The following is a 24,404-nucleotide window of genomic DNA, read 5'->3' as shown; positions in this document are numbered from 1 at the left end:
GAGGGCACCATTAGGACTTTAGGAACAAAATTAGTGTCTTAATTTCTGCCTCATTTGCTTTGTTAGTTCCTGTAGTGCACATACCATATCTTTATGTTCCTGAAGATGACAATGTGACATTGTCGAAATATGGAAGTGATTCATTAAAGTTATCTTTAATTAATTTACTTTATATGCGTCCTTAATTATTAGTTACCAGGTGTTTATAAAATTTATTGCTCTTGCGGCATCTGCTACGTAGGACAGAAGGGAAGATCTGGGGAAATATGCATGAACAAACACAAAAGGATGTACAAAACAGAAGAGAACACAAATCAGGTCTAGCTTTCCATACCACTTCCACTGGCCACAGTGTACTCTGGCAGAAAACAAACATGTCTTATCTAGAAAAAAAACTGTTACATAAGGAAATTTAAAGAAGCTGCAAACATGCTTAGAATTCCAACACAATGCAATAAGAACCAAGGCTTATTTCTACACCAAGTTTGGTCAGCTTTGATAAAAAAAAATATACCTCAGTCAGACCTCAGACATTATGATCGTGAACAACAGAATGCGGCTTCATCCAGCATTGTTTAAACTTAGCACTGCTTTGAATCTGCATTCTGATTTTTTAATTTTATAAACAGTCAGACGGCTACAACTGGTATAGTATGAACTATTAATTTCTCTTTTTTGTTGTTTTAACTTTCAGTTACCTTTTACTCCTGAAGATGTAAGTCGAACGACTTACGAAACTTGTCGGGTTTTATTTCTTTATTGTGCTTTTAGCTTAATAAAAAAAAATGTGGTCCAATTACTGGAATATGCCTTATGTTCCTGTCATATTTTCTGGAGCACCAAATGTTTCATTTTTGATATATTTCTGCATGGTTCTTTGGCTTTGACAAGTATGGCTTGCTGTGAGCATGCAGATTAAATTTGTGGTCTCTTTTGGTGATTTACGTAGATGCTGCTATTGAATCCATTACTAGTCATCATAATACAACATGAATTATGCACGCTCGCCATTGTTAGTCTTTTCCAAATCCTTTGTATTACTGTTATTGTTAATTTGCTTTTACTTGACTCAGTCATTCTAATTTATTATTTTATTTTTTCTTCTAGTCTGATGAAGTGTACTGTAATCTGTAATGCATTAGAAACTAGTAGAGGTTTAAATCCAATAAAATAATTGTTCAGATGCAATCTCCATGTGGAATGTATGCCAGATTTAATTGTTTATCATACTGTGATATCACATATGATATCTATACATTTATCATACTGATGCAGTAATAACTTAACTGTGGAAATGCATCTAGGAAGAGAGAAAGAAACAGCGGATTATATTCAGTGGTACATTATCAAAATAATCAGAACTGCTGAAAAATAGCTATTTTGGTTGACTGAGGGAACATGCAATTTAAAAAGTTTGGTAAATAGAAATTGGAACATGATGGCAGTGTATTATAACTTAATATATTTAGCAAGTTGAGCTTTTTGCATGGTGAGTGGAAATAAAATGAATTGTTAAAAAAGATTGTAATGTATTGATGCTGATTGAATTAAATCGAAATATTATAACTGTGGTGATCTGTATGAACCATTTGTATTGAATCTTTTTCCTCTATAGAAGTCAAATTCTAGTCATAATAAGTAACTTTATTTTAATACAGTGACTTCTGCAATTGTTTCACATCATTAGATGATTATCTGTCTTGCTTTATATATTATCAGATTGAAGCAGGTGAAGGAATAAGTACTGCTATTCAGCAGCTGAAACAAGAAAATGTATGTATGGTATTATTTTTGGTTATCTCAATAATAAGAAATAGAAATTTGTTAAAGTAATATCTTCAAAATAAATTTAAAATTTTCTGACTATTAATGGAAACTATTTGAGTTGATAATTTGTTAATCTAAAAACAGGCTTTTAGTTAATTTTTCATTTTCAATACATTTTTATAATAAATATCTTTTCTCTTGATAACATAGTAGCTTATAGATATCTTATTTAAATATTACAGTGCTTGCATAATGTTGACAACTGTTAATTTAAGAAACTAGTTTTAAATATATTTTTAACTTTAAATCTAAATCTTTCTTCATAGAACTCTTAAGTCAGAGCTAGATCACTAGCTTCGTTATAGCTTGTAAGGAATAAAGAAAATCAACCAGGGATTCTGACTGAATGTTGAATCCTTGCCTTATCATGGTGTGTCCTATTATTAGGTATATGCCAGGATGGTGATTGAACAATTGGCTAGTACTATGATACTTAAATGACCAAACTGGATTTAGCTTAAACCATGAACAGAAACAATGTTATAGTTTGATGAAATGTCATGTCTTGTTTATTTTGGGAAAGAGCCCAGATAAACAAGGCCACTACAGTTTTTGTCAGGGAATTAGGACACACAGTAATAAGTTTGGAATAAACTGAACTTCAAGCAGAACTGAAAATAGGGACCATGAAGAGATATGAAGTGGAACTAATGGAAGAATTAGTGATTGGTCATTAATATCAACAAAAATTATGTTCATGAAATGAATGAAACAAGAGGAACACTGCTAAACTTACTGTAAGATATATTCAGGCAGTAGTGATCAGAAAAAGGAGTTGTCTTAGTATTCAACACTAAGTATGATAATGTTCTTCAGAAATAGTAGGAAGTACAGTGATTGGTCAACTTTCAAAATGTGAAATTGCCTATAGTACCACACAGTGTTCTAGAAAGAAAACATAGAGTTAGTTTCCAAGCCATTAGAGAGGCAACAGTTGACAGAGAGAGGGGAAAAAAAAAAAAAACTGGTTCTTTGTTTGAAGTCTAAACAACAGTGAAATGTTTTTGTAAATTATGAACAAAAGAGCAAAACTGATATTGGTAGGTACTAAATTGTAGTTCACAACATTGATTAGTCATTACTAACTTTGTTCCACCATAAAAATGCACACAAATTCATGTGGAGAAAACACAAAAAATATTAAAATTCTTATGGATGATGTTATCATTGATAGAATAACATCATACATCCTAAGCCAGTCTTCACTTTGTTCAGTATCTGCAAGTCTATACAGATGATTTGAAATAGGAAGTGAATGTTATTTTGTTTTGAGCAGGATAAAAATTATTATACTGAAAAGAAATATCTACAAGTTTTAAAACTAATTAAAACTGAGCAGCTTTCAATCATGAATTGTAGTTCAAATATAAAAATATTTTTTGGATAAAAAAAGGAAAGAATTTGGAAAGGAACCACACTGTGGAGATCCGTTTGCAAAATCAGAAGAAACACTAATCATTGGCTTAGTGAAACTTCAGATCATATTGAAAAATTCAAGTGAGTAAATCAGTAAATGTCCTGAAAGAATACAGAGAAAAACATAAGAAAGCTCTTTGTAAAAGTAGTTAAAAAAATCATGGGAAGACATTCATAAAAATATACAAGATATATATATATATATATATATATACTAGGGGGCTCTGACACCTACGCCCCCCCCCCCTGTGTATCACTCTGCAAGACCAGAGTGACTGTACATGGAACACAAGAATTTCAGAACACAAGGACTACATGTGAAAAACGGATGTAGTCCTTGTGTTCCGAAATGTACAGCCACTCTGGTCTTGCAGACCATGCTCTGGATACACGCCACAGAATACGGTGGAAGAAAGCTACAGTAATACACCATAGCAAATACAAATTCGAAAGACTATTCATGGAATCAGCCTCAGCCCTAAGAAACTCTCCAAACCTCAACAAATTTGGTTGCACGAGACTGCCCCAAATTTTGGGAGGCTTACATCATCAGATGCTTCAGCCCAACGGCCAAGAACACTACATAGCCCGTTGGGGGCACCATCAGGACTTTTAGGAGAACAATAGCTTCATCACTTCATTCTCAGTTACTGTGTTGTAGTGTCTACGTGCATGTGCCTTTTTTTGTAAGTTCCTTTTGAAGATGGAAATATTTATTAAAGTGTAATTTAATTTATATTCTTATCTACGTTGTCAATTCCTTGAGTGATTTAGTAATGCATAACCAACGTATAAGCCTGTCTACGAGAACTAGCTGTATTCCGAGTTGAGGACAACTTGCTGAATTTGAATGTCACTAAAACACGATGTAAAGATAGACGGGACAATCAGGGAGGCTACTGATATACAGCACTTAAAAATGAATTGAATAAGCCAGAAGTATGCACAAATGATAATGACTAAGTTCCGTGTTAGTAAGTATAAAGTTATGTACTTTCGCATGATGTTCCAGCAACATATTATGTTGGTAGGATTATAGTAGGATTGGAGAAATTGATGAGGTTAAGGATCTTGAAGTTATGGTGGATAAATATTTTGAAGTTTGAAAGTCATATACTAAGGATTGCAAATACAGCTCAGAGAATAATTTCAATATTGAAACAAACATTGCATGTAAGGATAAGGAAGTAATTTTGCCTTATTACAAGGGCTTGATAACTGCATGCACAAGTTAGTCTCTGAGGGAATAAAGAAGCTCTGGAAACTTTAATACAAAAATATTGAGATTATGCAATGTATACAGACAGCTTGAATATTGACTGCATATACTGGTAAACAAGAAAGAGAGATGATTTGATATAGGCCTATTAACTTCAACTTTCTTTGGCATTCACTACATTTTCTGAATTCTTCAGAAATATAATTATCACTTCAGCATACATTTGCTGCACAGTTTCTTTTCTTTTGAACAACAATGTTTGTTACCTTCCTGCCATTTTCTGTTTTGTCTTTCCTGCTAATTCTCTTAACTTAGTTGCCGATTTCCTCTATCGACGAACTTTCCTTTTCTGGCAACAAGGACGACCATGGTCGACAATGAATGCCTTTTCCACCGACAAATATTTTTCTCGCCAACACACACATTCCTGTCATCTTTGCTTCTTTAACAACTTCTTGATGACTTCTATGAGACAGCCTACATTATGATGCCCTGTATGAAATGATCTCCATGAGATGACCTATATTGTGACACCTCTTTTCTTCAAAAGCGAAAGCTTTTATACATAAAGTTTTATACCTTATGTGCATGCTCATTTCCCGAGATTCACAGCTTGTACGTAGCAAATTTGAATAACACATAATTTGCATTATAAATAGAGGTTCAGATATTTTTTACATATCTGAACGTCTTTTTTTTTTTTTTTCCCACAAACAAAACTTGTAAAAAGCAAACATGTTACATAAAACAACCATGAGATTTTACAATATCATACTATACTATACATCCCTTAAGGGTAAATACATAACCAGAATTTGATTACTATTATAATAACTGCTGTTTATCTCTTCTCTCTCTCTTTCTTTCTATCTCTAGGCTATTCTTCAAGAATTGAGGCAGCAACAACAAAAAAATGCTGATAATGCAGCCCAGGAAAGCTCTGCCAAAATAGAAGCACTGTACAAACAGCTGCAAGATGTAAGCTGCTGTTCTAAGAAATGAAATATAATAAGATTAATTGCATTTTTCTTATAAAATATAAATAATATAATACTGAAACAATGTGACTTGGACCTCAAGTGACATTGTTTGAGTTATGAAGATTCACTTCTGTATGTTTTATATAATGTGATCAAATATTTGATTTATACAGTATCCTATTACATGTTTACTCAGTTTTGGAATTTAGTACTGAAGTCTACTGGTTGCATCCAGCCAGCAAATCCCTTTTTGTTTCCATAATCCTCTCTACAAGAATTCACTTCAAGAGTTGCAGAAAAGCCAAACCTCACTTAAGCCTAATTTTTAAAAAAATAAAATGTTTATCATGTGACTGTCAGTTAAGGATGTAATCATTTCATTTTTTGTTGTCATTTTTATTTGGAAAATGTAGTCATTATTGAATCTTGATTGCAGCTCTCCCTTCTCTTGTTTTTCTATATATTATATGGTTCAAGTTATATATAGTTTTCATTCACATAAATTCCAAGAGCTTAGTCCTGCATAACTTGAGATCTAACTGTATTATTTACTGATACTTGCAGTCTGTCGCATATGTGATATGTGCAATTCTTAAATAGTTATAAGTGTGGGGGGGGGGAATTGTGTGATAATATAAAAGAATAGAGTATTATATTGAAGTATAAATATGTATATTACTAAAAAGTATGATAAAGTCTTATTGTAACAAACACCTTTATAACTAACTTGCTTATTATAACAAACTGTTAAGAATGTTACAAGTAACAATGTTCCATATGTGCCTGTGCTTTCTCTGTAGCAAGGATCCTCTGCACCCCCTCTCCTCATCACTAAGAAAACCCTGGCATCCAGATTTGCAGGCAGTAGTCAAGATGGCTTTATCAATTTCCTGGAGTGCAGTTCCACCAATGTAGTATACAGCTAGTAATCTTTTCACCCCAAAATGCAAAATCTTACAGTTTGCCTCATTAAACTGACATCCATTTCCTTTTCCCAATCTGCCAGTCTATCCAGATCATCCTGCAAAGTTTTGACACCATCTGTATTAACTATTGCTCTACTCAACTTTGCATCATTGGCAAATTACTGAAAAGTTCCTCTCAGATGCTTTCCTATATCATTAATGTATAAACTAAAACTGTAGTGGGCCTAGAACAGAACCCTGTAGCACATCACTAGTTGCAGGCCTTCTTTTGGACTCTACTACTGAATAAACTCCTTTCTGATATCTCTCCATCAACTACCCTTCTATCCATTTCACCAACCCTATACCCATCCCTATGTGCTGCAGTTTACTGATTAGAATTCCATGTGGCTGTCAAAGGCCTTTGCAAAGTTTAGCAGTATCACTGTAATTCCATTGCCTTTATCCAACTCAGCTGTTTGCAGTATATTATAAAATTATAATATACTGCCTATACATTATCCTATTTCCATTGACCCATTCCTGTATTTAGCTCTTGACCAACTTTTCCTATACCTTGACAACAGCTTCTGATTTCATAATTTCGTTCGGTAATTTGCAACATCTTGGAACCTCCTTTATGCAATGGAACTATTCTCCCCTCTTTCCCCCCCTCGGGACTAACCAAGAGCCGAGACTTATATTAAACAACATGGTCATGGGCACTGACCATTCTCTTGCTGCTTCACGTAAAACTTGAGCTGGTATGCCATCCAATCCCACGGCTGTATTCACATTAAAGTTCTGCTATGTACCTCAATTTCATTTACCTCAGTTTCCGTATAAGCCTTTGGCTCTCTCATTCCTGCAATATCACCACCTGGATGATATACTCTTGCAAAGTGTTCACTTAGTGATTCTACTATTTCGACCGATTCAGTTACCTCCCTACCATCAGCATTCATTAAAATCATTCTGCCATATACATTCTTTCTTTTACTTGCAGCATATTGAAAGAACTGTTTGGAATTCTCTGTAGCCTTCATTGCAAAGGCAAAAGCTTCACTGCTTTTGCCTTTCTTACCACACTAGTTATCTTTCTGACCTGTGCCTTGTGCTGTTTTTTTTTTTTTTTTTGCAGCTCCAGCTTAATGATGATCTTCATCCATTTAACTCCCACTTGATTGACTCTTCTGACTCCAGGTATACAGTCTACCATTACCTCCCTCAAACACTCTTTTACCACTTCCCATGCACTATCATCATCCAGTCCTTGCAGTTTTACATGCCATGGCACCGATGCAAGCAATCCCCTAAGCTTGTCATGCTTATCAGCCCTGTAATTCCACATATATCCCATCTTAACTGAAAATTCCACAAATTTAGCCACCTACCAGGTCAAGACCATATTATCGCTCTCACCAGTTGGTGGCAATGGTCATATTCATTATAAATTCCCAGATTCAATTACTAGATCAAGCACTCTCGAACCCCTAGTATATTCCATCATATGCTGTCTCATAATTATCCCTTAGTAACTGCATGAATTCCATTTCCTTTCTCTCATGTGTCCTCTTCTCCTTCCACTCTATGTTCTCAATGTTGAAATCCCACATAATAATTACCTGTTTTCCACTCAATGAGTCTATTTGCCAATGAATACTATCTTCATCTTTCCCATCCTCTGGTCTATAGCAGCATTGAACTGTATATTTTGTTCTGCTGACCTCTATCTCACACCAGATAGTCTCAGATCTGCTATTTTCACTGTCCTGCAGTTGAACTTCTACTCTCTTTGGTTGCAGTTCATCAGCTATCATCACTAACACTCCTCCCACCATTCTTCTCTTTCTATCCTCCCTGAACACACATTCTATTCCACTAACTATCATCATCATCATCATCAAATTCCTGCCATGTACCCTCAAGGGGTGTACAGGATATGACAGTACTACATGAAAAAATTACATCATTACTAACTTCCTATCTACAATTTTCCTCCAAATCAGTCTGTTACTTGTCAAGACTCCAACATTATCAGATCTTATATTTCTATCGTCTAAGGCACTTTGTACCGTATCAATCCACCTATATCTTGGTCTTCCTCTGGGTCGTTTTCCTGCCAACCTGGCAGAGAACACTTGTTTTGCTAATCTTTCCTCTCCCATTCTATTTAAGTGACCATACCATCTGAGATTAGCTCTGCTAACGCATTCCTGGATGCTGACAATGTCAAGTTCTTTCCTAATATCCTCATTTTTAATATGATATTGCCATTGATGCCATCTGTTCACGCCTCTAATCTTTCTCAGGACTCTCATATCTGTGGTCTCTAGTCTTTGGTCAAGTGTTTTACTTCTGACCCAGCTCTCAGATCCATAAGTTAAAATTGGTTTGAACACAGTCTTGTATACAGCTAATTTAGTGTTCCGACTAATTTCTTTCTTATTCCATATGAATTTATTCAATTGACTTCCCACGATACCAGCTTTGCTGATTCTGTTGTCTATTTCTATATTTAGTTTACCATCTTCAGTAAAAATTGTGCCTAAGTAGCTGAAATGTTTTACTTGTTCCACAGGTTCTCCATTCACAACACAGTTGACATTTTCAATGATTCTGCCTATTTTCATTGTCTTTGTCTTTTTATTGCTGACCTTCATACCATATCTATTACAACAGCTATTCAATTTAGTCAGAGAATCTTGCAGACTTGTAGCGGATTTATTTAGAAGTATAACATCATCCACATAAAGCAAAGAGCTGACATTAACATCTCCAATTTTGATATCAGGTTTAACACCACATTCCTTCATAATGTGATCCATATAGATAATGAATAACAGAGGGGATAATGTACATCCTTGTCTCACACCAGATTTAACATTAAACCATCTTCCTGTACTTCCTTCAATTCTAACTGCTGACTTACAACTCAAATAAAGACTAAGTATTGCTTGATATAATGCCCCATTGACACCATATAACTGCAACGTATTGAATAGCTTCTCTCTTGGCACCTTGTCATATGCCTTTTCCAAATCGACAAAACTTAAATACAGATCTTTGTTATATTCCCATGCTTTCTCGACTATTTGTCGTAAAGTGAAGATCTGATCCTGACAGCCTCTATTTGGCCTGAATCCAGCTTGTTCTTCACCAAGCTTTTCTTCCACAATTCTTCTCAACCGTTTCTCCAGTATACTTGCATAGATCTTGCCAGGAACACTCAGTAGGGAAATACCTCTGTAATTCTCACATTCAGTTTTATTTCCCTTTTTATATATGGGTACTATGAGAGCTCTACTCCAATCATCGGGAATTCGTCCCTCTGTCCAGGCTTTCTGAACTATGCAGTGCAGCCACTGTAAGACTCTTATACCACCATACTTCAGCATTTCTGGTCGAATATCATCTACTCCTGCTGCCCTTCCACATTTCAAGCCTTTGATGGCTTTTTCTACTTCAAGTATGGATATGTATTCCTGACTGCATGCCTGGTCAGTGTTTTTTATCACTGTGCTGTCATCACTGCTTGTTTCATTTAGCAGTTTTTCAAAGTAATTACTCCATACTTCAAGGATATCTTTTTCTCCTGTTTTCATTTCACCTTTATCATCTCTAATTCCTTTTACAGCACTCTTTCCTCCATTCCTAAGCTTCTTCAACAACCTCCAGAATATTTTGCCACCTTCTTGATATTTATTTTCTATATTCTTGCCAAAGTCTTCCCATGACTTTTGTTTAGCTAGTTTTACACACTGTTTAGCTTTCTTACATTTGTCTCTGTATTCTGTAAGAGTAAAAGCTGACTTATTTGTCAGGAACTTTTGATATGCTTTCTTCTTTTCCTTCACTGCCTCTTTAACTTCCTGTGTCCACCAGGGAGTTCTGATTTTTTTATCTTTGCACACAACCTCACCACATGCCTCTCTGGCAGAATCAATCAATGTTTCCTTTAGAGTTTGCCACTGAATCTCCAAGGTTTGATTCCTGTTCTCAAACTCTTCCATTTTCTTTTCAATAATATTTCTGTATTTTAGTCTACAGTTTACATCTGAGAGCTGCTCAACTTTTATTCGCTTTAAAACTTTCTTACATGTTATTCTTTTCAATATGAAATTCAATTTTATCCTGCTCAAGACTAAATAGTGATCACTTCCAATTTCAAATCCTCTGTACACTCTGGTGTCCTGCACCAGGGAGAAAACATCACTATCAACAATAACATAGTCAATGAGACTTTTCTTATTCCTAGCCTCTTCTCTCCATGTGAATTTGTGCACATTTTTATGTTGGAACATGGTGTTAGTAATAACCAGTCCATGTCCTGAGCAGAAATCCAACAGATATTTGCCATTATTATTAGCTTTGCTCTTTTCTCCAAATTTTCCCAAAATATTTTTGTATATCTCACAATCATTTCCTACTCTACTATTTAGATCCCCAACAAGGACCAACTTTTCCTTTTTCATTGTGTCAGTTGCTTTTTCTAAAGCCTCAAAAAATTCCTCCACTTCTACCTTAGTAGAACCTTCTGTGGGACCATAGGCACAAATAAGTCTCATTGTCCAGTTCCCCATTCTCATATTTGCCCACATTACTCTACTTGAGACTGACTGCCATTCAAGAAGATTAGCCTCGTATTTTGTGTTGAATACTATGGCTACTCCTTCTTTTCCTTGATTGTTATTGCCTGAATATAACATTTTGTATTTATTGCTCAGAAAGATCTCACCAGTTTTGGTCTTTTTTGTTTCATTCACCCCTATTATGTCGATCTGGTACTTATCTAATTCCTCAGCTAGCTCCATTTCTTTGCCATTCAGGCTTCTTACGTTGATAGTACCGATCTTTAACTCTGGTGATGTTGAGTTGGGGTTTGTTTTCAGATTTGTTCCAGTAGCTGACTTTTCGCTGTTCGCCCTGGTTCCCTGGCGAAAACAACGGGGGCCTTGTTTAACCGGGCGACGCCCCAGCCGGCATGAAATTTTGTCATGTTGTACCATCATTTTTTAACTAACTATATCATCTTCTATTAGCCATGTCTCACTGATACCAATAACTTTTGGCCAGGATGAACTAATGAATGCCAAAAATTCCTCCTGCTTGTACTGAATACTCCTGTCATTAGTGTGCATAAAGTGGAAAAACACCTGTCCCACTGCTATTCTGACACTTTATACTAACCATCCCATTCTGGTTTGCTACCAGTGGTATTAACTTAGGGATATACACATTCTTACACTCAACTGGCCCACTGATGTCTACATATCCACTTAACAGCTCCCTCCCTCCCTCCCCCACTAAAAGCATTAGTTTTCCTGATTCTTCAGATAATGAATTCATTTCACATTAATTATCCAAAGGGATAATGAATCTGTGGAAAGCTTGCAAAGACAAAGAAGAGTAGCAAAGGTATTGAGATTATGGAATGTAGATTGACAGATTGAGAATATGTGGACTACAAACACTGGTAAACAGGAGACGAGGGGTAATATGATAGAAATCTGTAAACTTCCAAGAGGGATTAGAATATCTGTTGATGAAATTTTTCTTTATGTGGTAGGTAGAATCATAACTTTCAAGTACAAGTTCCTTAGAAGTTAAGTTTGTGTGTTGTTAAGAAAGAGGTAAGAACTATATTTTTCTTTCACAGGACTGTAAATGAGTGTAACAGTTTTCCTGCTGAAATGGCAATTGCATCTAGTATTAATAAGTATAAAAGGGTATGACAGCTAGTGTGGGTGATGTTATGGCCTTACTTGATAAGTCCACGACCTCCTGGCAGTCTGATGATGATCGCAATAATAATAATTATATATATTTATATATACACACACACACACACAGTTGATCTTGAAGAACCCTTGTATATATATGCGTGTGTGTATACCCACACATATACAGTTGACCCAGGTTTGAACTGTGTGGATCCATTTTTTTAATCAATTTATTGGAAAAATTTTTAAAAGATTTTGACAATTTGAAAAAACTCACAAACAAACCTTGTAGCTTAGAAATATCGAAAATATGAAGGAAAAGTTAGGTATGTCATGAATGTATAAAATATATGTAGATACTAGTCTATTTTATCATTTACTACCATAAAATATACACAAATCTATTATAAAAAGTTAAAATTTATGAAACTTATACACACAAACACTTACAGACTGAATATGGCTATTTGCAGTTGAGAGAAATGTAAACAAACGTAAAGATGCAATATTAAATCATAACTGTATAAAATTAACTTATTAATTAATTAGCTAAATTAGCATAAAAGAAAAATTTTATAACCATTCATTCATTAGTGTATAGGCTAGGCTACTGCAAAGCAATCATATCGGTTGCACTATGCTACCATAAACCCTGAGCCTCCATAGCTTAGTCAGTATAGATGAAGCCCTTTGGTCGGAAAGACCTGGGTTCGATTCTTGTCAGTGACACGAAGAACCTCTATCTGGTCACACTAATTACAGTCATGAATACAACCCAGCCATATGCCAATTCCGAACCCGGATAAAATTGGGGGAGGAGAGAGCAACAGTGAACTACCCTGTAAGAATCTCACCAAGAATACTTTGTGGGCAATGCCACAAACTTTATACAGTACCTGTAAATAAATATGAATAATTTCTTTTTCATATTATCTTTTCATTTTTGATGTTTAATGTTAGTAATGCATATAACATCTACAGTGTTTTGTATCATATAAGTTAATATTGATGTAGGTACTAACAGACGTATGATTCATCTTGTAAACAGATGAAGTACACTTACAGTACCGATAAATACAGTACTATAAATGTATTTTCACTTCCTTATGATTTTCTTTAATAACATTCTCTTTTTTCTAGCTTACTTCATTGTAAGAATATATTATATAATACATGCATATCATACAAAACATGTGTTAATTGACCGTTTATGTTATTGGTAAGGCTTCCAGTCAACAGTGGGCTATCAGTAGTCAAATTTTTGGGGAGTCAAAAGTTATACGTGGATTTTCGAACAACGCGGGAGGTCAGCTCCCCTAATCCCTCTTAGGGGATTAGGGGAGCTGAATAATGAATTTTAAATAATAAAAATTATTTATTATTCCTTAATTTAGGATTACTATTTAAATATTTATTCTAAATTTAACCTACTATTAATTTATTAAGCAATAATATGTGCAGAATTTATAATAACTAAAATATATGTATGATGTAACGAAAAGTATTATTATAATTAATTCTATACGTAATGAAAAAGCTGATTAAGTAGCTTAAATATTCTGTTTATTCTTATTTGTGAAAATTTAACGTTATGTAATCACTCATGTAGTAGTAGAGCATTGTATTACATTAGCGAAATGTTTGCGTTCATTTGTTGTCATGGAGACGCATGAAATAAACAAGCACGAGTCGAATAGAGCGTGACCTTGGGACTGAAAGGAGAAAAAAGATATAAATAAGAATTTTGGAATTAGAGGAAAAGAGAGAGTTTTGCAGAGCCTGAAGGAAGGTAGGATACAAGCAAAGAAGTGAAGGAAAATTATAAATTCTTTAGGGCAGAAATTCATGAAAATAGTGCTTAGAAGTGAGCAAAAACGTAGTGAATCATATACTCAGCTGCAAGTGAAATCAGCTGTTGTTGTAGAGGAAAATTGATGTCGTAATCGGATAAATAAAGAACTGGACATTCAATGGGAAATTCTGATTAGTTCCAGTTAGTCTAGGATTACGTCTTAATTCTATGTTGCCCTGAGAAGAATTATAATGAAATTAACTAGTTGGAGAAAAGTAAACAAGGAAAGATATCAGTACCTTATTGCTGTTGTTTAGAGTAGTGAAGCGCGATTAACAGTAGTTCAGTTAAAGCGTTGGAGAATTTTATTTAATGTGTTCCGCTAGCTTAAATAAGTTAATTCATAAGTGTGCTCACAATAAATTGATGTATTGAAGATTGTATCTGGTAAGAGTAGTCATACTTGTTTGTTTATTCTAACATTAACATATCTTCGAAGTTCAAAGTCCGAAATAAGATTGCTTGGAATATTGTCTACCTTGATTAGTGCTTCCTGTGAAATTAAACATTAAGTACAGCTGATAGATATGTGGAGACTGATTCAATAAGAAGTTTCGTTTTATTAACTTGAGTTAAGAAAGCTTGTGATTTTGAAGCTGTGAATTGTATGTGAAAGTTTAGAACATTGAATTGGCATGAGTGACTTAACAAGATGTATTAAGTTGATTGTATTGTTTCATTTTAAAGCAGTATTCTTGTATTTGTTATATATATCATATATTAAATGTTTATTTTTGTTAATCTAAATATTGTGTTTGCCTGAATTCCCTTTTACTGCACCGTTCATAAATATTCGAATCTTGCAGGAACCCCAAGTGGAATAGTAAATAATTCGGCCTAAATAAATGAGGAGACTGCTAACTTAATTAAGAATTGATCCTACTATTTTATATAGACTAATCTAAAAATAGGGTGGCGCAGTATAATTATAAATTTCCCTACTTTTGGATCTGTGATCAATTTGCGATTAGTTGTTATATTGATAAGAGTGACTTGAACCAAGATGGCGGATTTAGAACATAACATGAAAATAGAACGTCACTACAATATATATATATATATATATATATATATATATTCGTGCATGTGTCTTCTTGCACACACACACACACACAAAGATATATTTACTGTTTTTCAAGGCTTCTACAAGCAGACAAGTACAAGTTGGCTTCTTTCTAGAAACCAGGCAACATCTATATGCATGAAATGATGGTGGCCAGTTTGATATGTTGCTTGAAAATGGCATGCAAGTTATATCTGCATACTATTTTGTCTGTTTTCCATAGCACAAGAAGCACATGGAATGGAAATCCACAGGAGCAATATTCCAGAAGAGGAAAGTCACCAGTGGTGTTCTTCGGGGATCTGTTTTAGGGCTATTGGTGTTTAACCTGTATGTCAAATGATATTGAGAAAGATTTGGATGGAGATATATTCAGTTGTTTGCAGATGATTTAAAGTTGTGACAAACTATGAGTATGAGGAGTAGAGTAGATGTTCTGGCTTACAAGAAGACTTGATTAGATTGAATGAATTTATCAATGTTGCAGAATGTAAAGTTTTACCGTTTGGGAAACAAAGATGGTATGTGGAATTTACGCTTGGTGGAGATGGAGGAAATAAAAGACCTTCTGGTGATGGTGCATAAGGATCAAAAATTTAGAGGACACGTTGCCAAAATTGTGATCACAACAACAAATTCTGGGAATGATATGGAGTCTACTGACTTGTAGAAGTAAGCAGATTCTGGTTCCATTTTATAAGGCCTTCATTAGGCCACATATGGACTACTGTTCACAGACTTGGTCACTTGGTTTCCAGAAGGACAAAGAGATGTTGGAAATGGTCCAGACCAATTGAGTAAGGTAATTTCTGATATCTGGAATGTTGAATATGAAGAAAGGTTGAAAAGATGCAATTTATAGAGTCTAATGGATAGGAGGAAGAGGGGTGATATAATAGAGACATACAAGTTGGTAAGTGGTTGCTGTAGGTTGGACATTTTTTTCACTTGGTTAGACTATAAATTATATATTTAGTTTAATCCTTTATCCATATGTAAGCAAACCAAAGTTTGCGCCTGAAGTATCTTCAGGGCTGGGGCAACTCGTGGCAAAGATGGACTGAGTTCTGATCACTTTTCTTAGTATCCCATAATGCAAAGCACATCTCTTTGTGGACATGTTTAATGCTATACATTATGGGAAGGGTCACTACTCAGACCAGTTTTGACCTTTATTGAGGTCTCTTCAGTGGAAGCCAGACCCAGAGGTTATACCCAGTTGAAGCAATGCAGAAGTCATATTTACCTATACAAGTTGCCAAAAGGTGTCACACCTTATTAATAAATTACTCTGGATTAGAGAATGATGTTGGAAGTTTTTTCACTTGGTTAGACTATAAATTATATATTTAGTTTAATCCTTTATCTAAGTGTTACTTTTGATAACTTGTATAGTTAAATATGACTTCTGTATTGTTTCAACCTTGGTATCACCTCTGGGTCTGGATCCCACTGAAGAGACCTCAATAAAGGTTGAAATCGGTCTGGGTAGTGACCCTTCCCATAATGCATAGCATTATACATGTCTGCAAGGAGATGTGCTTTGCATTATGGGATTACTAAGGCAAGTGATGTGAAGTTTGTCCACCTTTGTGACGAGTTGCCCCAGTCCTGAAGATACTTCAGGTACAAACTTTGGTTTGCTTACACTTGGATAAAGATTAAACTAAATATATAATTTATGTTGCTGTGGGATTAAAGAAGAAGTTTGTGGCACTGAAGAAGTTTTTCATAAATAAGTCAGCTAGGTTAGATAATATGGGATCCTTTCTTTAGACTAAACATGCACTTTTCCATGTTCTGCAGTTTCACAGAGTTGTCTCTCACTGAGTGATGAAAATCATCTGCCACCCAAATATTTTCAGAAACATCTATGCAATGTGGAATTTAAACTTCAAACCTGTGATTATAATGCAAAGACACTATCCACTACTTAACCGCCAAGGTAATTATCTGTTGAAAATGAATGCTGTGATCAAATCATAATTCAATATGATGTCCTATATCAGCAGTATTTGCATTTTTTTTTTTTTTTATATACATAAACCTGTGATATGGATGTTCTATAATCAAAAAAATTGCACGTGCTGTTTCAAAATATGACTTTTACATGAAGACAATAGCAGGAAACTACATCTTGTGCAATGCGTAGATTTCTACTCATCATTTTAGTTAAATTTGCTGTTGAATTTCTATCATGCTCACTAAGCTTATCCATAATATGTAGAATTACCATGCTGGCAAGTATGACAAGCTTAGGAGATTGCTTGGTTCAGTGTCATGGCATGTAAAACTGCAAGGGCTGGATGGCGATAGAGCATGGGAAATGGTCAAGGAGTATTTACAGGAGGTTATGGCTGATTGTCTGAATAGTAAAACAAGTAGAGGTTAAATGGATGAATAACACCATTAAGCTTGAGCTGCAAAAAAAGAAACAACTGTTAAGGGAATTTAAAGAGAAAGGTGACCTGTAGGCACATGAACGGTATAAAGCGCAGGCCAGAAGGGTAACGACTGTGGTAAAAAAAGCAAAAGCAGATTATGAAAGGAAACTAGTTATGCAAGCTAAAGAGAATCCCAAACAGTTCTTTCAATATGCTGCAAGTAAAAAAAAAAATGTACACAGCAGAATGATTTTAAGGAAGGTTGATGGTAAGGAGGTCACTGAATCAGTCGATTAATGGAATTACTGAGCGAGCACTTTGCAAGAATATATCATCCAGGTGCTGACATTGAAAAAATGAGAGAACCATTAGTTTATACGGGAATTGTGATGAATGAAGTGGAGGTGAATAGTCTATTACAGAACCTTAATGTGAATACATCTGTGGGATTGGATGTTATACCGGCACGGGTCTTACGTGAAGTGGCTAAAGAATTATCAGTGCCCTTGACCATGTTGTTTAATTTGAGTCTCGGGTATGGTTTAGTCCCGAAGTTGTGGAAAGAGGGGAAAATAGTTCCAGTGCATAAAGGAGGATCCAAGACTACTGTTGCAAATTACCGACCGATCAGCATATCAAGAGTTGTCAAGGTCTTGGAAAAAGAAGTCAAGGAAAAAATACAGGAATAGATTGATGAAAATGAGATACTGTACAGGGGACAGCATGGCTTTGTGAAGGGTAGATCATGCCTCAGTAACTTGCTCAAGTTTTATAACACAGTGACGGCTGAACTGGATAAGGGTGATGGGTTTACAGTGATACTGCTGGACCTGGCTAAGGCATTTGACAAGATACCACATGGAATTCTAATCCGTAAACTGCAACATATGGGAATGGATATAGGGTTGGTGAGATGGATAGGTGGGTGGTTGATGGAGGGATATCAGAGAATAGTTTATTCAGGAGTAGAGTCCAAAAGACGGCCTGTGACTAGTGGTGTGCTGCAGGGTTCTGTTCTTGGACCACTGCTGTTTAATTTGTTCATTAACGATATAGGGAAGGATCTAAGAGGAACAGTTCATTTGTTTGCTAATGATGCAAAGTTGGGTAGGGCAATAGTGAATGCAGAAGATGTAAAAATCTTGCAGGACGATTTGGATAGATTGGAGTCCTGGGCTTAGGAGAATGGATGTCAATTTAATGTGACAAAATGTAAGGTTATACATTTTCGGGTGAAAAGATTAGCAGCAGTATACCACATTAGTGGAACTGTACTCCAGGAGATTGATGAGGCCAGGGACTTGGAAGTGTTTGTGAATAGGGAGATGAAGTTTAGGGGGCACATTGCAAAAGTGGCTAAATCAGCTTATCAACTCACTTGGTTGTTGAAAAATACTTTGACGAGCAGAGACAAGCAAGTTATTGTTCCTCTGTAGCAAGCCTTGATAAGACCTTATCTCGACTACTGTGCCCAGATTTGGTCACCTAGGTTTCTTCTTGATGGGGAGGAGGTGGAGAGGATCCAGAGACGAGTGACCAAGATGATAGCAGGTCTATGGAATGAAACTTATGAGAACAGGTTGAAGATTTGTGGGTTGCAGAAATTGTTAGATAGGCAGAAAAGGGGAGATATGATTGAGACATTCAAATTGCTAAAGAGTTTCTATAGAATTAATTCAGAGGTTATTTTTGAGATCAGGACTGGTGGTGGGAGAACTAGGGGAAATCTATGGAAGCTGGGCAATAGTGTGGTTAGCAAGGGTGTTAGAGCTGGGTTCTTTACTTTTAGAGTGGTAAATGAGTGGAATAAGCTGCCAGAGTCTGTTGTGTGTGTGCTATGATAGTGAGTGAGTTCAAGGCAAGATATGATAGATACTGTGAGAATGTCATATAGTTGTGTGGACATAATGTTTAGAGCCTCCCTCGATGAGTCTAAGGACTCCCTGGAGTCGCCCGTAATAATAAAGCGTAATGGTATAACTAACACTAAGAGGGGAAAAAAAAGACATTTATTAAATTCACTAATATTTTGCAATGTTTTCTACCCATCATAATCACAAGTAATTGTTTCTACCATTGCTTGGTTTAGTGCTGTGTGCCTGTCACAGTTTCATTGTACTCTGTTGATGCTTGATAGAGAATCAGTGAAATATTAGTGAGTTTAATAAATGTATTTTTTTGCTTGGTGTTAGTTATACCATTAAGCTTTATTATTGGATAATTAACAAACATAAGCCTGTACGAGCTACTAAGTTTACTAAGCATTAGTGTTAATTTAGATTGAAAGAGTTTGAATAGAACTGAAACATAATGAACAGTGTGATAGTGATAATTCAAAAGTAGATGATTTACTATATATATTTTGTATCCAAGGAAAGTCAGTAATATTTTAGTCTCCCTTCATTAGTTCAGAAGAAATAACAAATTGCATCCAAATTACATCTACTGTAAATATGCAATTAATGTAACATTAACTACAAATTTTATTAATGCCCACATTGATTTGAAAGTACTGCTTTTTGCCTTTATGTGTTTGTGTACACACACATCCACATAACTACAAAGATGAAAATTATGACAAAACAAACTCAGAATAATACTATCACTAAAAATAAACAAAATTGTTCAAATATTACTGCCATATCTATCAAATGTAGAAGTTTGGTTGTGTTTTTTTACAAAATACTTGAAAGTTTATTTTCCACTTGGTTAGACTACAATAAATTTAGTTTAATCCTTTATCCAAGTGTTAGCAAACAAAGTTTGCACCTGAAGATACGTCAAGACTGAGGAACTAGTAGCAAAGGTGGACCAAGCTCCTCTCATCACTCCTGTCTCAGTATCTCCCATAATGCAAGGCATATCTCCTTGTGGATATATAATGCTATGCATTAAGGGAAGGGCCACTACCCAGACCGGTTTCGACCTTTATTGAGGTCTTGTCAGTGGGAGCCAGGCCCAGAAGTGGAGATACCAATGCAGAACCAAGGGAGAGGTCTCCCTAAAGGATTAAACTAAATTTATTATAGTCTAACCAAATAGAAAAAAAACTTTCAACATCTTTCTCTGAATCGAGAGTAATTTATTAATAAGGTGGTACACCTTTTGGCAACTCCTATAGGTAAAGATGATCTCCCCCTTGCTTCTGCCTTGGTATCTCCACTTCTGGGCCTGGCTCCCACTGATGAGACCTCAATAAAGGTCGAAACCAGTCTGGGTAGTGGCCCTCCCTTAATGCATAGCATTATACATATCTGCAAGGAGATGCGCTTTGTATTATGGGAGATACTGAGACAGCAGTGATGAGAGCTTGGTCCACCTTTGCTACGAGTTGCCTCAGTCTTGAAGTATCTTCAGGCCCAAACTTTGTTTGCTAACACTTGGATAAAGGATTAAACTAAATTTATTATATTTTCCAAAATACCTTGCATATAAGGAATAGAGGTTCTGTGATTGACTTGTAAGGAATGAAGATATCAATCCTTGAATATCTAATCAATGACTCTTATAATTATTAGCAAGAAAAATGGTTTGATAAATTGTAATTTTCCTTTTGCAACAAGGCATTTGTGGATCATAATATATAAATTAGATGGATCAAGATTTTAATATTACCCAACTGTTGACAGGGAAGATAAAAGAATGAAATTAACAATTGGTATCTTTCTTATACACATTTATCACTAATCTTCCAAATTTCATTAACTTTTTCAGTTTACTATTCTATATGCACATGATGGCATACATTCACAGTCATATGTTCTCTTTACTTAGCAGTATGATATCAAATGAACTCTAGGAAGCCATTTGTGCTGACAGTATAGTACCCTTTCCTTAACTTGTCATTTAATGTTTTTTAGCCAGTGCTGACTAAAGTTTTAGTAATTGGCTGAAATTCCACATATCACACTTTAATACCTATCACTCGAAAGAAATATATTACCATCTCATATATAGCCAATTTATCATCATCATCAAATTCCTGCCATGTACCCTCAAGGGGGTGTACAGGATATGATAGTACTACATGAAAAATTTACATCATTACTATAACTTCCTATCTACAATTTTCCTCCAAATCAGTCTGTTACTTGTCAAGACTCCAACATAATCAAATATATATTTTTATCTTCTCAGCCACTTTTTACCATATCAATCCACCTATATCTTGCTCTTTTTCTTGCCATCCTGGTAGAGAACACTTGTTTTGCTAATCTTTCCTCACCCATTCTGTTTAAATGATCATACCACCTGAGATTAGCTCTACTAATGCATTCCTGGATGCTGACAATGTCAAGTTCTTTCCTAATATCCTCGTTTTTAATATGATATTGCCATTGATGCCATCTGTTCATGCCTCTAATCTTTCTCAGGATTCTCATATCTGCGGTCTCTAGTCTTTGGTCAAGTGTTTTACTTCTGACCCAGCTCTCAGATCCATAAGTAAAAACTGGTTTGAACACTGTCCTGTATACAGCTAATTTAGTGTTCCGACTAATTTCTCTCTTATTCCATATGAATATTTAATATTTCCATATTTAATGTACGAACTTCACTAAAAATCATGCCTAAGTAGCTGAAAAAATGTTTTACTTGTTCCACAGGTTCTCCATTCACAATGCAGCCGACATTTTCAACGATTCTGCCTATTTTCATTGAATTTGTCTTTTTATTGACCTTAATACCATATCTATTACAACATTTATTCAATTTAGTCAGGGAATCTTGCAGACTTGTGAAGGATTTATTTGGAAGTATAATATCGTCTGACATTAACATTAACAAAGAGCTGTCATTAACATCTTCAATTTTGATATCATGTTTAATACCACTTTCCTTCATAATGTGATCCATATAGATAATGAACAACAGAGGAGGATAATGTACATCCTTGCCTCACACCAGATTTAACATTAAACCATTTTTCTGTACTTCCTTGAATTCTAACTGCCGACTTACAACTCAAATAAAGACTAAGTATTGCTTGATGTAATGCCCCATTGACACCATATAACTGTAGCATATTGAATAGCTTCTTTCCTGGTACCTTGTCATATGCCTTTTCCAGATTAACAAAACTTACATACAGATCTTTGTTATATTCCCATGATTTCTCAACTATTTGTCGTAAAGTGAAGATCGGATCCCGACAGCCTCTATTTGGCCTGAATCCAGCTTGTTCTTCACCAAGCTTTTCTTTTCGACCATTTCTCAAGTATATTTGCATAAATCTCACCAAGAACACTCAGTAGGGAAATACCTCTATAATTCTCACATTCAGTTTTATTTCCTTTTTATATATGGGTACTATGAGAGCTCTACTCCAAACATTGGGAATTCGTCCCTCTGTCCAGGCTTTCTGAACTATGCAGTGCAGCCACTGTAAGATTTTTATACTACCATATTTCAGCATTTCTTGTTGAATATCATCTACTCCTTCTGCCTTTCCACATTTTAAGCCTTCAATGGCTTTTTCTACTTCAAGTATGGATATGTATTCCTCACTATATCCCTGGTGAGTGTTTATTACCACTGTGCTATCAGTGCTTGCTTCATTTAGCAATTTTTCGAAGTAATTACTCCATACTTCAAGGATATCTTTTCTCCTGTTTTCATGTCATCTCTAATTCCTTTTACAGCACTCTTTCCTTGATTTCTGAGCTTCTTCAACACCCTCCAGAATATTTTGCCACCTTCTTGATATTTATTTTCTGTGTTCTTGCCAAAGTCCTCCCATGACTTTGTTTATTTAGTTTTTACAGTGTTTAGCTTTTTTTACATTTCTCTCTGTATTCTCTAAGAGCATAGCTGATTTATTTGCCTCGAACTTTCAATATGCTTTCTTCTTTTCCTTCACTGCCTCTTTAACTTCCTGTGTCCATGGAGTTCTGATTTTTCTATCCTTACAAACAAACTCATCACATACCTCTCTGGCTGAATCAATCAGGGTTTTCTTCAAGGCTTGCCAGGTTCCTGTTCTCAAACTCTTTTATTTTTTTCTTTAATCATGTTTGTGTATACAGTTCACGTCTGAGAGCTGCTCAACTTTTATTTCCTTTAAAACTTTCTTACATGTTATTCTTTTCAATATGAAATTCAATTTTTATCCTGCTTAAGACTAAATAGTAATGACTTCCAATTTCAAATCCTCTTTACACTCTAGTGTCCTGCACCAGGGAGAAAACCACTATCAACGATAACATAGTCAATGAGACTTTTCTTATCCTTTCCACTTCTCTCCATGTGAATTTGTGCATATTTTTATGTTGAAACATGGTTTTAGTAATAACCTGTCCATGTCCTGAGCAGAAATCCAACAGGTATTTGCCATTATTATTTGCTTTGCTCTTTTCTCCAAATTTTCCCAATATATTTTTGTATGTCTGACAATCATTTTCTACTCTGCTATTTAGATCCTCAGCAAGGACCAACTTTTTCTTTTTCATTGTGTCAGTTGTTTTCTCTAAAGTCTCAAAAAATTCTTTCACTTCTACCTTAGTAGAACCTTCTGTGGGACCGTAGGCACAAATAAGTCTCATTGTCCAGTTTCCCATTCTGATATTACCCTCGTCACGCTGCATGAGATTGCCTGCCATTCAAGAAAATTAGTCTCATATTTAGTGTTGAATACTATGGCTACTCGTTCTTTTCCTTGATTGTCATTGTCTGAATATAACATTTTGTATTTATTGCTCAGAAAGATTTCACCAGTTTTTGCCCTTTTTGTTTCAGTCTCCCCTATTATACCCATCTGGTACTTATCTAATTCCTCAGCTAGCTCCATTTCTTTGTCATTCAAGATTTTTATGTTGATAGTACTGATCTTTAACTCTGGTGATGTTGAGTTGGGGTGTGTTTTCAGATTTTCAAATATCCGGTTTACTAAAAAAACAAACTGCACACAAAAAAATGACACACAGACATAACCTGTGATACAACACATGCCTCAGATTAAGTTAACAACCCTTATCCATTTCACCAAAGATCACTTCTTGGTGCAAATTGTATTAGAGGTTATCTGTAAACTATCATGCT

The 24,404-nt window shown here is 35.2% G+C and overlaps 1 protein-coding gene across 1 annotated transcript in view; it reads left to right on the top strand.

Moving 5' to 3' along the window:
* The window catches only part of LOC150109219 (uncharacterized), a 672,102-nt gene that overhangs the window by 258,686 nt on the left and 389,012 nt on the right, over positions 1-24,404 (top strand). Inside the window, exons 16-17 of the mRNA XM_090401856.1 lie at positions 1,720-1,773; positions 5,339-5,440. Coding sequence (XP_090257982.1) covers positions 1,720-1,773; positions 5,339-5,440 — 156 coding nt within the window. The remainder of the gene's footprint in view (positions 1-1,719; positions 1,774-5,338; positions 5,441-24,404) is intronic.

This window comes from Typopeltis vanoorti, chromosome 2, assembly GCF_054136105.1.
Source record: "Typopeltis vanoorti isolate ZY-2024b chromosome 2, IOZ_Tvanoo_1.0, whole genome shotgun sequence".
Classification (NCBI taxonomy): domain Eukaryota; kingdom Metazoa; phylum Arthropoda; class Arachnida; order Uropygi; family Thelyphonidae; genus Typopeltis; species Typopeltis vanoorti.
Note: the sequence above shows the minus strand (reverse complement) of the source record. Positions and strands in the feature narration are given on the sequence as shown.